The sequence below is a fragment of the Silurus meridionalis genome, chromosome 15 (assembly GCF_014805685.1).
Source record: "Silurus meridionalis isolate SWU-2019-XX chromosome 15, ASM1480568v1, whole genome shotgun sequence".
Lineage (NCBI taxonomy): Eukaryota > Metazoa > Chordata > Actinopteri > Siluriformes > Siluridae > Silurus > Silurus meridionalis.
In genome coordinates this window covers 13,735,016-13,748,500 of record NC_060898.1, presented here as the reverse complement: position 1 = coordinate 13,748,500, position 13,485 = coordinate 13,735,016, and the positions used below count along the sequence as shown (strand labels likewise).

The window sequence follows — 13,485 nt, the reverse complement described above, 5'->3', positions numbered from 1 at the left end:
GCTGGTTCTGAAATACATGTTGATGAAAAAGTCTATAGAGAAGAAAAGTAAGATAAAAACACCCAAATGTGAATTTTAATGAGATTCTACAAGTTTTATTATCACTTGCTTAAATAGTCCTTGAAGTATGTCTAAGCTCAAAATTACAAGAAGGAATTCTTTTTGTGTTTTATTTTTATTAAAAATGTAAATTTCAAACCTCATGGGTGTCTGTAAAACATTACAATGAAAATTCAAATCAACACAAAACCCAAGAATGTTGTCGCTGACCCGCACACCCCACCCGACCCCCAGTTTAATCTGCCTTCGATAACAATGGTTATTACCCTGATCATCTCATATGCGCCCCAAAATGTTTACAAGAGGGGGATGAGAACAAGCTGGTGCTTTCCTTTAATACAATAGTCACATTAGGAAAAACTGTCGACTCTCTGGAGCAGAAACCCCGCATTAAACCATAGTACAATATACAGAAAGGAACAAGAGGAAAAGAAAAATGAGTGGCTAGTTATGTACGCTATGATTAGCTCATCACTGCACCAATGGCTTATTATTTTATATCACAACCATTCACAGAAAAAAAAAATGCATTTATGTACTTATATATAAATTGCTATTTACTTCAGTTTAGTCTACAGAAGATGACGTGCAGGTTCGTTAATATCTGGTATGTGTCTTTGGAGATGGACGATGCAAGAGGCTTCAGCAAAGAAATGCCACTAGTTTTTCAAACGCAGGTAGGTAATGTCCAGGGAATCAACTCTGATTAGACATGGGAAGGACAGGAGAGGCTTCAGAACAGAAGACGGAGCACAAAAAAAAAAAAAAAATTTTTAACAAAACCAAAAAAGCATTTTTGCTCCCTCTGGCTGGGGGGGATGACTTCAAATTGTAAGAACAGGTACAGAAGGGGGTTGGAATATCAGAATGTGTCCATGTGAGCTTTAGTCATCCTCACCATCATCCTGCACAGAGAAGGAACAGATCAGATTATAATCTCAAATTACTCCAAATGTTATATTGTATACACCACTTAAAACACTTAGTTCATTTTAAGCATTTAATACACCTTACCTCTCCATCCTCTCCTTCATCCTCCTCATCTTCCTCTCCCTCATCTTCATCCCCCTCCTCATCAATATCTTCCAAACCTTCTTCCTCCTCTTCGTCATCTTCATCTTCACCCTCACCTTCCTCATCATCCATGTCTGGGACCTAAGTAAACAAAAAAACAACAATTATACAAATCCTACATAGAAACAGTCACTGCAGTACAAAAAAAAAATAATAATAATCATTAACTAGTTTGTTACCGTGGACTTAAAACCTCACCTAAACCCTTAGTCTTTGAAAACATTTATAATCCCAGAAATCGGAATCTCTTGTGGTCCCCCCCACAATGGTGAAAAAAACAAGGAAACAAAACCTTATGCTGTGAGTAGATAGACTGACCAAAAGAAAACTGGCAGGACACCCACAAAACTAACTCGCTAAATATTTAAAAAAAAAAAAAAGCCTCGCCTTGAAAAACTGCTTTAAAAAACACAATACTTATGATTCGTGTATTCCTTATTGAAACCCCTTCCACAATGAACACCAAACACCATTTAAGCAACAGCGCCATCTTTTGGCCCTTTCACTAAACCGAGTAGTCTGTGGTAAAAACTTTGCGTCCACTGTGCATTAAAATCCGGCAAGTTTCTAAAGTGTAGAAATCATCAATTGTTTGTTTTTTTTGGTGGTTTTTGTTTGCACTTTCTGCATTTTGGATCCTTATATTGATTAGATTGTTAAAATCATTTACGTGAGGACAAAAGTGTCATAGCGAGTGCAACTGTACCAGATAATACTGCAAGGGATTGGGCCAGATGTCATCCTTGATCACTTCACCGAGTTCATCAGCACCAGCATCCGAGTGATCAGTGAACCAGGTGAAGAAGCTCTCAGGCTCCTCATGTTGCCTCTTCTTGCCAGCCTTGTTCTGTGTCTGTCCTGCCCTCTTGGTCAAATCCTGAAACACATTTTGATAACCAAATTATATATATATAAAAAAAAAAAAAAGGGATGAATTTAAGCTTTACTAGAAACAGAAGAGATCCGGTAACTACTCAAAAAGCACACATCCGTTTTAAACGTTACCCTAAACAAAAGAGCAAACTTTTTTTGTTTCTTGATAGCAGCTCATGGTAAACAAACTTTTGTTGACAGCCATTGCTGCTATCTCTATATCTAATTATATATATATATATATATATATATATATATATATATATATATATATATATATATATATAAAAACAAATAAACACTGAATTTGATTACACTGAAAGTGTTTAAACACTGACCTTTCCAGCCTTCCATTTAATCTCAGTGGATTTTGAAGACGGGTCACCGCTTTCATTCAAGTGGAACTCTTTTGATAAGACTTTGTTTTCAAAGTAGGGATTTTCATCAAAGTACTAAAGCAAAACATAAAATAAAGCAGGAAGTTATTGCTTAGCATCCGATAGCAAGTTTACATGTAATAAAGAATAAAAGGTAGAAGCAGGGAAGCAACTTACAAAATCTATTCTGTAACCTGATTTGATGTCCTCAAACTCTGTGACCTCAACCCTGGTCAGGTAATGAAGGGCTTCTTCATCCTCCTCACCAAGCAGAGCTGAGACTAATACACAAAAAGCACTCTTCAATAGAAATAAATACATCTGCATATGTTAGAAATTTCTAGAATCTGGTGACTATCGCCAAATATCCTACAATATTTTAATTAGAAAAAGTAGATTTGACCAGCATCAAATTTAGTGTTCTATATTATTTTACATGCATCACTTGTAGCCTGATTTGTTTAATTTAGATTCCTTTATTTCAAGCCATTAAATCAGACAATCCACTCCACCACTCGCGACAAACACTAAAAATCATCTAAAGTAAATTCTTCTAGTCACAAAAGTTTATGAAACCCAGACAAAACTCTAAATGTACATAAACAACAGATTTCCCTTTTCTACAAGAAATGCTTGCTACGGTTTATGCATAAACCAGTCAAAATTTGGCTTTACTGTGGAAAAAAGAATCGTGATGGAGTAGACACATGACTGTTCTTAAGCAGCCTGCACACTAATGAACAGTCGATAAACAGATACAGAATATTACACTACACTTCACGGTAAATAAAGACATTTCCCCACTGTGGAACGAATACAGGTATATCTTATTAATTTACCCGAGTGCATTCTCACCTTGTGGATGGTTGACAAATGTTGTGACCCAGAAGTTTGGAATTTTGGCTATGAGTTCTGATCTCTTCTGGAAAAATGGCTGGCGTAGCTTATTGTACTTCTGCTCAACTTTTAGGATTTCCTCGCTTGCTTGTTCGTTCAATCTGATGAAAAAGACAAAAAGCAGAAAAACGTCTCTCTTAGCCACATCACTTTACAGGATAAAGAAATTACAAGGCACACAAGTACAGCAGAATAGTACAGTACCTGTCAATTTCGTTCTGTACTTCATCAATGTGTTCAATGGCCTCCTGCTGTTCTTTTTCTTGAAAGGAAACAAAAGAAAGTCACGTCAATTTATTTAAATATAAATGAAGCCTCTGATTAAGCGGTTATGTAATGAATGTAGAAAAGGGGTTCCCCCCAAATAACGACGCATAGAATGATTTGTGCAAAACCGAAATGGAAAAACAAACGATACTGCATCCTATCCTAGTTTTTGTTTTGTGTTTTCATGTAGTTATGCAAAAGTAATTACATTTATAACTATTTTACTAGCCATCACCAACATATCCAGATGTGTATTTATTATTATTATTATTATTATTATTATTATTATTATCATCATCACATGCGTTTGGGGGTTGGGGGGACTCAACTTATATATATATATATATATATATATATATATATATATATATAAAGTAAGACTACTTATCGCATTACAGGTTGCGGAAAAGGACCAGATGAATGTGGCGCGTAAACACAGCTGACTTTCACTGGTGCACGTAAACACGCACGATGATGCTCAATAAACCCGGAACTTCAGCTGAAGCTAATATCGTAAATAATACGTCCCAGGACAAAAGAAATGCCGTCTATCCACCATAATAAAACTATGAATAAGCCTCGATTAGGCGCTCGAGTCGTGGTTTCCGGTTACCTGAAATGTTGGGCCGCGTGGTTTGAATGAACAAGGCCTGGAAGCCGCTAACGCCACACGGCTAACAGGTTCCGAAAACCTATCAAACAATCCGTATTATTTTAAGTTGTTTTTTTAAAAAGTGTGACCAGTGTGTAGTTGCTCTGTATAAGAAATGGCGCCTAAATCCGGTTTACCCAGCAGCTCTTTTGTGTCGCTGTACTGGGCGAACCACGCGGAGAGTTAGCCGTGATGGCGGGGAGACACAATAAACGCGGCGCCGCGCTAACTAGCATGCTAACGGCTACCATGCTACACGGAGAGCGATTTAACGCGTTCGGTACAATTTCACCCACGCGAACGACGACGTTAACGGATCGTTGGATACAATTCATTAAAAGCGACCATCTCTAGAAAAGCTGCGTTTTTACTATGAGAAAGGACAAAGGGTGAAGCAGTGTGCGGCGAACATGCGTGGCACAATGAGCGGCGAAACATGGCCGCGGGTCACCGATGCAGTCTTCACCATCTGCGGCTTAAGTCGGCACCGGTGACTTCGGCTTTAAAGTGGAGGGAAAAAATTTAAACGACGAACTACAACAATGTTCCCGCGATTACACAGAGCGAAATAGAGACACTATTGTGGAGAAAATGTGATGATAAAATGGCGGTGGTACGCCGTAGGAGGCCGCCATGTCTGCCTTTACCCGAGGTCTCGTCCGCTCCGTCATGATTCGAGTTCTGCTCCTTCCTGCTCACTTTCGCCGCCGAGGCCGACATGCTGCTTCTCTTCACCAGCGCAACTTTTATCTAATAAAAAAAACACAAAACCTCCACACGAATGTGATCCCGAACGTGTTCGTTAGATCTCCCAACCGAGGAGGACGAAGAGAAAACTCCGCTGCGTGTGTATGTGAGGCGGAATATGCGCTTATAAAGCCTTATAATGTCGCGCTTCTCCACTTCAGATCCGCGCGCGACTCGACACAGTGCCGTGCTCTGTTCTCTGTACGGCGCGCTCCCGCTCAACGTGCACGCGCTTCCCGAGCGGAACACTAGAGAGAACAACAAACCCCGCCTTTCGGTTTTATAAAACGACGCTCGCTCCCGTTGGTAGCGCGCTGATTGGCTGGAGGGCCGGAAGTTCACCCAATCGCTCACAACCAGGATTAACATATTACATTTGAAACTGTTTAAATTCACATTGTATTTATTTTAAACACAGCGTCAAGAATGTCAGATCATTTATTTGTTCTTATATGTATATTTCTTTCTAGCAGCTTTGCGTATGATTAGTAATGATCTATGTTTTGTAATGATTTTCCTCATATATTTCTGTGTAGTTCTTTATCTTGAGAAAAAAAAAACAGTAATCCTATTTTTTATTGCAATAATTGTATTTATATTTATATGAAAAAGGTGCAGATGCAAATCAGTCCTATCTCCTTAAAAGTTTTTTCTTACAATAACATGTTAAATAACCAAGAATATGTTTTATATTTTCGATTCTTCAAATTATCTACATTTTGCTTTGATGACAGTTTTGCACATTCTTGCCATTTTCTCAGTCAGTCTCATAATATAATATTTTACAGTCTCACCTGTAATGGTTTTTCCAACAATCTTAAGGAGTTCTCTTAGGTGTTGAGTGCTTGCTGGCTGCTTTTCCTTCTGTCCAACTCATCCCAAACCATCTTATTTGAATTTAGATTGGGTGATTGTGGCGGCCAGGTCATCTTATGCAGCACATCATCAATCTCAGATTTGGACTCATCAAACTAAAGGACAGTTTTACAGTAATCTTATGTCCGTTCCTTGTGTTTTTTGCCCCAAGCAAGTCTCTTGTGCTTGTTGTTTTTCCAAATTAAAGGTTTCTTTGGAATAATTAAATAATAATTTAACCATGATGGCATGAATCACACAGTCTAATCTGAACAGTGGATACAACTTAACCTTTTGTACATTGGCAATTTCTAAAACTGGTAATTCTTATAAACGTATCCACTGCAGCAGAAATAGCTCTTGGTCCTCCTTTGCTGGGATGCTAAACACGAGGTCCTGTTTTATTTTAGCTTTTGATGGTTTTGGTGATTGCACTTGGGGATACATTTAAAGTTCTTGAGATTTGTCGGATTGACTGACCTTCATTTCGTAAAGTTTTTTCTCTTCACTGAGTGTTTCTTGCCATAATATGATTTTGTACAGTAGTTGTGCAAGTAGTTGTACAGTAGTTCTATAGTATTCATTTACGATGTTATAAATAATACAAATAAAGAAAAAACACTTTAGGAGAAGATGTGTCCAAATGTTTGACTGGTACTGTATGTATCTGATATTAGAACTGTAGTAACAGCACTGAAACATGTATGGTGAAGTAAATAATTATAATAAGACTAATAATAAACTGATGTAAAATGTTAAATTAACCCAAATCTATAATAAAGTGATATGGTAAAGTTATCAAGAAGACATTTATGCATGGAAGGAGAGTGCTTTGTACAATTCAGAGATAAAGCTCTAACTTTTGTCACTAAGGGAAGTCTTCAGGACAGAGGTTTTACATTTTCTCTGTTAGATGGCATGCTGAGCTTCTTTTCCCAATTATATTATTTTCTGTAATTTAAGAAAGAGTCAGTAGTGTCTGTAAGGGATTGATACTTTATATTTGCCATAACAGCCAATGCTTAAAAAAACATGTTTTGCAGATGTTCCTTGTACAACAGTATTGTAACTATAACTGGATAAATTCTAAGCATGTTTTAAATAATTACTTGTTTGTTTATTTATTTTTGTAATAAATGTAATGTTCAGATAATGCTATTTGGAGGAAATCAATCACTTCAGTGTGGTTCGATGTCAAGCCACATTACACCAGGCCAATGTTTATCTTTTTTATAGATTTTTTTTATTTATTTTATTTATTATATGTATAATTTTATGTAATGTAGTTTATAAATAATAATAATAATAATAATAATAATAATAATAATAATAATATTAATAATATACTTTTTTATTGTTGTTTTGTTTGATTTATCCTGACCTAGCAGGTTTATCTTATAATGTTTTACCTTAGGGAAACAAGCAAAAAATAAATTAATAAATAAATAAAATAAAATAAAACCTAATACCCTGTTTCAGTGCTTTTAAATTATCGTTAGCTGAAATTATATTCATGAAAGTATATCAGTTAATGTTATAATAATGTAGCTTAGCTCAGGTTTATAAGAAAGTCAGTTTACACTTAAAAACATAAATGTGATATTTATTTTTTGTAAGAAAACTTGCTTAATGAATAAATCATCTATTTTTATACAAATCTCTCTGTAACATAACAATAACATATTCAATGCTATTAAATTAGATTTTTTCTTTATTGTCATTGTATAAAATATAATGAATTTAGTTTGGCAAATCTCAGACTGCAACAAGTACATTTAAAAACCATACAAGTAATGCTTGATTCTATGTTCACTGAGAGAATATGTAAGCAAACAGAGAATGTAACTATAACTACATTATATGTATATATACATACAATCTTTTATAATTTGACATTGTAGTTGGCGAAGCAGCGGCGCTCTTCGTTGTTCAGGATCCGACAGGGGGGCTTTAGAACAGAACCCCCTCTAACAAAATGGACAAACCTTCTCCTGCTCTCCCGGACAAATAAGGACTTTTTTCACTCAGCTGCTCTGTGTTTCACTAAGACCTGGTTGAATGAAGCCATTCTGGACAGCGCGTTACATCTGCTCGGCTTCCAGCTGTTCAGAGGGACCGCGACACAGAATTGGCGGGGAAATGGCCAGAGCGGTGGGACATGCTTCTACATCAATGAAAGGTGGTGTAAAGAAACTATAAAGAAGTTGTGCTGTCCTGATCTAGAAGCGCTCTTAAGCCTTTATTCACGCCGCAGGAGTTTTCCTCTTTCATTCTGGTCAGTGTTTCTATTCCTCAGCAAGCGAGCGTGAACGCAGCGGTGCAACAGCTGGAGGATCGGATCGCAGACGCTCAGACACTGAGCAGCAACACCCGGAATCTGCTGGAATCATTCTCGGAGACTTCAATAAAGCAAACCTCACACGAGAACTTCCAAAATCAAAAGTTGAGCTTATAACATAATTTGGACCACTCATTCGTTTATGGACTATTCGGTATTTATGGACCTATTTTAATCAATGTGCTAGAAAGCTGCACAACTTTAAACGCATATGTGCAACACTTGCAGAAAGGCACCAGCTGCTTCAGGCTTATTTAAGTGCTGTAAACCTGAATATTATCCTGATGATTATAATGAAGTGATAAAGGAATCAGTTGTTCTTTTTTCTTGTTGACCAGAATTCAGTGATTTATATTGTGTGTAAAAAAGGCATGCTGTGCAGATGGGGGATTTTGGTGTGTACAGCATGACAGATGATGACCCAAGATTTGTCTGTGTTCTTCAAGAGAAGCTCCCAGATTATTATCCTATTTAGTAGAACAAAACATGTGGTTTATCTGTGATTGTGTTACACCACTTTTTTCCATCCATTTAAGGTCCAATTCCGAGGAGATAAAACACAACATCTGCTCTTTGTTACCTGGTCGCTCTGATGAAACACTTCAAAAGGTGATCCATGGGCTTACTGCTATTGGTGTTGGCTGCTTTGTGAAGGAAGAAGACCTCATGGAATACCTTAAGTCCAATGTCATAAACTACTAAATGCATGGAAAAATGTACAATAGACTCACTGAAATGTCATTGTTACTAATGGGCAATTAAACAAATGCAAATAAAAGAATCAATCTTATTTTTTCTATTCGTTGTTTGCGAATGTCTTCTCAACCCCCCAAAACTCATCACATCAAGTCCTTTCTGATTCATCAAGTCAAGGTTCACAGAGTTCAAGTTCTACACCACCTCATTCTTCTGCTTGCTCATCAAAATCTTATACCTGGGCTGAAACCTTTAAAGTTCCTTGGGAAGTCATGCCTCCTAGCATTAAATTGGCCATCTCAAATAAATAAAAAAAAGACCCCCACCAGCTGATCGAAGGCACCTAATAAGGATTTTAGTATATAACATGCGAAAAAATGAGATCAACCAAACAAAGGCACAGTGCCAGATTGTAGTACAGAACATTGTTAACCAGTGGTAAAGCAGAAGCAAATGCTACTACTTCATTCTAGTGTAGGAAAGTCTGGAGCTGGTAGAGGAGAACTTCAGAAGTTGATGGAGGTCACATATTACCGTCAACGACGTAATTAAAACGCTATCCCACCAAACTCACTGTCTGAACTAAAGAATTCGTGGCCTTATCTGTTTTGTCTCAAAGGGATCGTTTCACATTTCCAGCTGTTTACTGATTTCCCATTGCTCCAAAAAATCATGAAGAACATTGAAGAAAAGGGAAGAGGAATTTTTTTAGAAAAAACCTTCATTCAAAAACTTTTTCAAGAAAAAACTTCTCTCAAAGTATGGAGAGGGAGATTAACTGGTCCTGTGCATTCTGCAACTCCTCATGGCTCATTTTAAAGAGAGTACAGAATCCCTTCTAATCAAGGCTGATGTAAGTAATTTTATTAGATTTTTAATGGTTTTTAAAGGTTGAACTGTTTTTTTTTTGGGGGGGGGGGGGGGGGGGGGTTGTTTACTGTTATTGATGCATTACTTTTCTTTAGGTAGCAGATGAAAGAAATAGATTACCAGATTCACCAAAACTGAGCATCCACGGTAACTTGCATTACTATGCATCTTGGTTTGTCCATTATTCTCACTATTTTATATATATATATATATATATATATATATATATAGAGAGAGAGAGAGAGAGAGAGAGAGAGAGAGAGAGAGAGAGAGAGAGAGATATCTCCGTCCCCTACTTTTCTTTTTTTTTTGTCCACTTGTGCTTGTAAACAATCTTTTCACATCTACAATACAATACAGTAATCTTCAATACAACAATTTTTTTTTACATATTTAAAAGTTGTTGTATTGAACAATTTCTTATTTAACATGAGCTACCTGTGAACTAAACTTTTTTAACACTTTTGCTCTTACATATTTATTTATAGGTGAATCAATGAGCCTGAGAAGATGAATGTTGTTTGTTTAAAGGAATGTTGTCCTGGGCCCATGTTCACAACCATTTGTTGAAGGCCTAATGTTGCAGCATTATCTGCATTCATTAACTTTAACTTGGCTTATCAGGATGCTGCTGCATGCACGCTCGAATTCATTCAGAGGTAAGTTAAAGCTTTGAATCTTTTTTACTATTTATTCCACATTTTTCAGATCTGGTAACGTACCTTTAATGGTCTTTAATTATTCAAGTACTGAGTGCTATTGGCCAATAATTGCCTCATCACAGATTGGTGAACTCTGATCTCATGCAAAATGTTGCAAAAAATATAAAGGTATGGCAAATATGACATGCTTACTGGCACTGTCTCACTCTTTTAAAAATCATAGTAATGCTGATAATCTTCCCCAAAATGTCCTGAGTAGTTTCAAGGGGATTGTTCACTCAAAAATGAAAATCATCATTAATTCCTCACCCTGATTTTTTCCAAAGCTGTAAGACTTTCGTTCATTTCTGGGAACCCAAGATAAGATATTTATAATGAAATCTGAGCGGTTTCTGTCCTACTTTTAAGAAAGGTAGTGAAAACATTGTGAAATAGTCCATGTCACTTCAGTGACTCCTTAATTTTTATGAAGTGATGGGGATGCTCTTTGTACACCAAAATAAAACTATCTAATTTATTCAATAATTTCTTTACTTTTGCATTAGTCTCTGCACATTCATAAGAGCACTGCAATTCATGTAATATGCAAATATACATTTTTATTACAATTGAAGATTTTGTGAAAATATGTTCAGACATAGAGGAAAGAAAATACTTTTTTATGATTTAAAATCGACCAGGCAGTTCATTTAGTAGGTTTCAAGCTAAGAATTTATTTGTTTATTAAAAATTGGGTCTCATGACAATGTACAGTTCCTCTAATACTGTACATACAATTTTTCCCAAAACAATATCTTCAAAAGATTATTTAACTGCTTCATAATTACAAGGTGATCGGATCTATTTATACAATGCTCTCCAATTGTCAGTGTATCCAAATTCTGCTCACAATTTGTACAGTTTTACATTGTAAACATGGAAAAGTCATATCTGCTTTGAGGGTAATGTACGCTTTGTGATTCTCTGAGGTAAAATATGACTATAATTCCTTGTGTTAAATGAGTTATATTTTGTTTGAGTGTATATGCTTTGAAAATTGGATGATAATTGGATGTTGTGGTTTTTTTTTTTTTTTTTTTTATAGAGGAATTGTGGGTATTAACCCAGAGAAAGAATCAAAGGCTGCTTTTGGAAAGAGAGAGACGAAAATGCATGGAATAAACCAATATGGATGTACTCTCCTTCAAAAGTGAATGGATTTCGATTGGATAACCAATAAAAAAATTAAAAAATTAAAAAACATAAGCACAGCTTTGACCAGTGCTTTACATTATTGTGTTGTGTTTGTTAATATACATTTAATGTGTTTTTCAATATATATTTGAATGTATTGCCATTTTTCAGCCGATTTCTGTGGGGAGTTTTGTTGATCAATCATCATTCATTTCATTTATCTCCATGTATTTGATTTGTTTTTAGTGCTAAGCCTTCTGGCACTTAATAGTGTACATGTGTACAAATGTGCAAATGTTTTGTATTGTGAGACAGTTATGTTACATGACTCTGACAGCTCAGGCCAAAGAGGATGCCTACAGGAATGGGCACAGAATCTTGTACAATCAGGCCAGAAACACACTAATAAAGGAGATTAGATTGGCAAAGAGGAGCTACACTAAAAAGCTGGAAAATCAGTTATCAGCCAATGACCCTGCTTCAGTGTGGAAAAGCCTGTGAGACATCACAACCTACAAGACACCATCCCCCAGCTCTGTATGGAATCCACAACTGGTTGATGACCTGAATAAGTTTTACTCTAGATTTGAAACTCCCATTCTCACACCTAACACCCTTCCTGACCATCAACACCTCCAGCATACCCCCCCACCCCTGTACTTCAGATCAGTGAAGATGTGTGTAAGGTCTTCAGGAAACAAAAAGAAGGAAAGCACCAGGACCAGACGGAGTTTCACTAGACTTTCTAAGACCCTGTGCTGACCAGCTTGCGTCCATCTTTTTACAGATCTATAACAGATCACTGGAACTGTGTGAAGTGCCTACCTGCTTTAAATGTTCCACCATCATCTCCATCCCAAAGAAATAAAAAATCACTATCATCTATTGCCCTAACATCTGTGGTCACAAAGTCATTTGAGAGACTGGTGCTTATTTGAAGGACATCAATGGACAATTGCTGAAACCCCTGCACTCTGGTTACCGAGCAAACAGGTCTGTGGACGATGCGTTGAACATGGGAACACACGTCATCCTGCAACATCTGGACAAACTGGGGACTTATGGAAACCTGAGGATCCTGTTTGTGGACTTCAGTACGACCTTCAGTGGATCGCCAGCTTTCTGACAGATAGGCAACAGCTAGTGAGACTGTGGTAATTCGTGTCAAACAGGTTTACTATCAGCACTGGTGCCGCCCAGGGATGTGTTCTCTCCCCACTGCTTTTGTCCCTGTACACCAACGACTGCATCTTTAGAGTCAAGCTTCTGAAGTTTGCAGATGACACTACAGGCATCTGCCTCATTAAGAACGGTGATAAATCTGCATTTAGAAACGAGGTGCCGTCATAACAACCTGCAGCTTAACACGCTCAAAATTGTGGATTTCAGGAGAAAACTCCCCCCACTCACCATCATGAAAACACTGTGACAGCAGTGGAGTCATACAGGTCCCTAGGCACCACCATCTTTCATAGCCTGAAGTGGGACAATCACATCAACTCCATTGTTAAAAAGGCCCAACAGAGGATGTACTTCCTGTACAACTGAGGAAGTTTAACCTGCCATAAGAGCTGCTCAAACAGTTCTACTCACTAACTGTCTGGTTTGGCTCAGCTACACAATCAGACATCAGAAGACTACAGAGAGGTTCAAATAGCTAAAAGTATTATTGATGCTTCCCTGCCCACACCTTAAGAACTGTATACATCCAGAGTGAGAAAAAGGGCCCCAAAAAAATCACCCTGGATTTCTCACATCCAAGCCATTTATTTTGCGCTATTTCCTTTTTACTTTAGAAAATGTGCAACTGGAATCTTTTGTCACGACAACAGATTCCTTGCAAGTGCAAACATACTTAGCAATAAAGCTCTTTCTTATTGTGAGAGAGAGAGAGAGAGAGAGAGAGAGAGAGAGAGAGAGAGAGAGAGATGGATAGATAGATAG

General features: G+C 37.1%; 1 protein-coding gene across 1 annotated transcript; it reads right to left on the bottom strand.

The window, feature by feature from the left end:
• Positions 1–156: 156 nt before the first annotated feature.
• Positions 157–5,196, bottom strand: setb (SET nuclear proto-oncogene b). Its single transcript, XM_046868419.1, has 8 exons — positions 4,848–5,196; positions 3,486–3,543; positions 3,240–3,382; positions 2,562–2,665; positions 2,346–2,459; positions 1,841–2,011; positions 1,075–1,215; positions 157–965 (listed from the first exon to the last, which is right to left on the bottom strand). Exons 1-8 carry the CDS (start codon positions 4,918–4,920, stop codon positions 945–947), a joined length of 825 nt encoding a protein of 274 aa, XP_046724375.1. The 5' UTR covers positions 4,921–5,196; the 3' UTR covers positions 157–944.
• Positions 5,197–13,485: the final 8,289 nt, after the last annotated feature.

Excerpts from the sequence above, each read along its gene's own strand:
- setb (XM_046868419.1), bottom strand. The coding sequence starts at position 4,920 with ATGTCGGCCTCGGCGGCGAAAGTGAGCAGGAAGGAGCAGAACTCGAAT. Across the intron at positions 3,544-4,847 it reads CGGAGCGGACGAGACCTCGG|AAAAAGAACAGCAGGAGGCC; the intron begins GTAAAGGCAGAC and ends TTTCCTTTCAAG. Across the intron at positions 3,383-3,485 it reads GTACAGAACGAAATTGACAG|ATTGAACGAACAAGCAAGCG; the intron begins GTACTGTACTAT and ends CTTTTTCATCAG.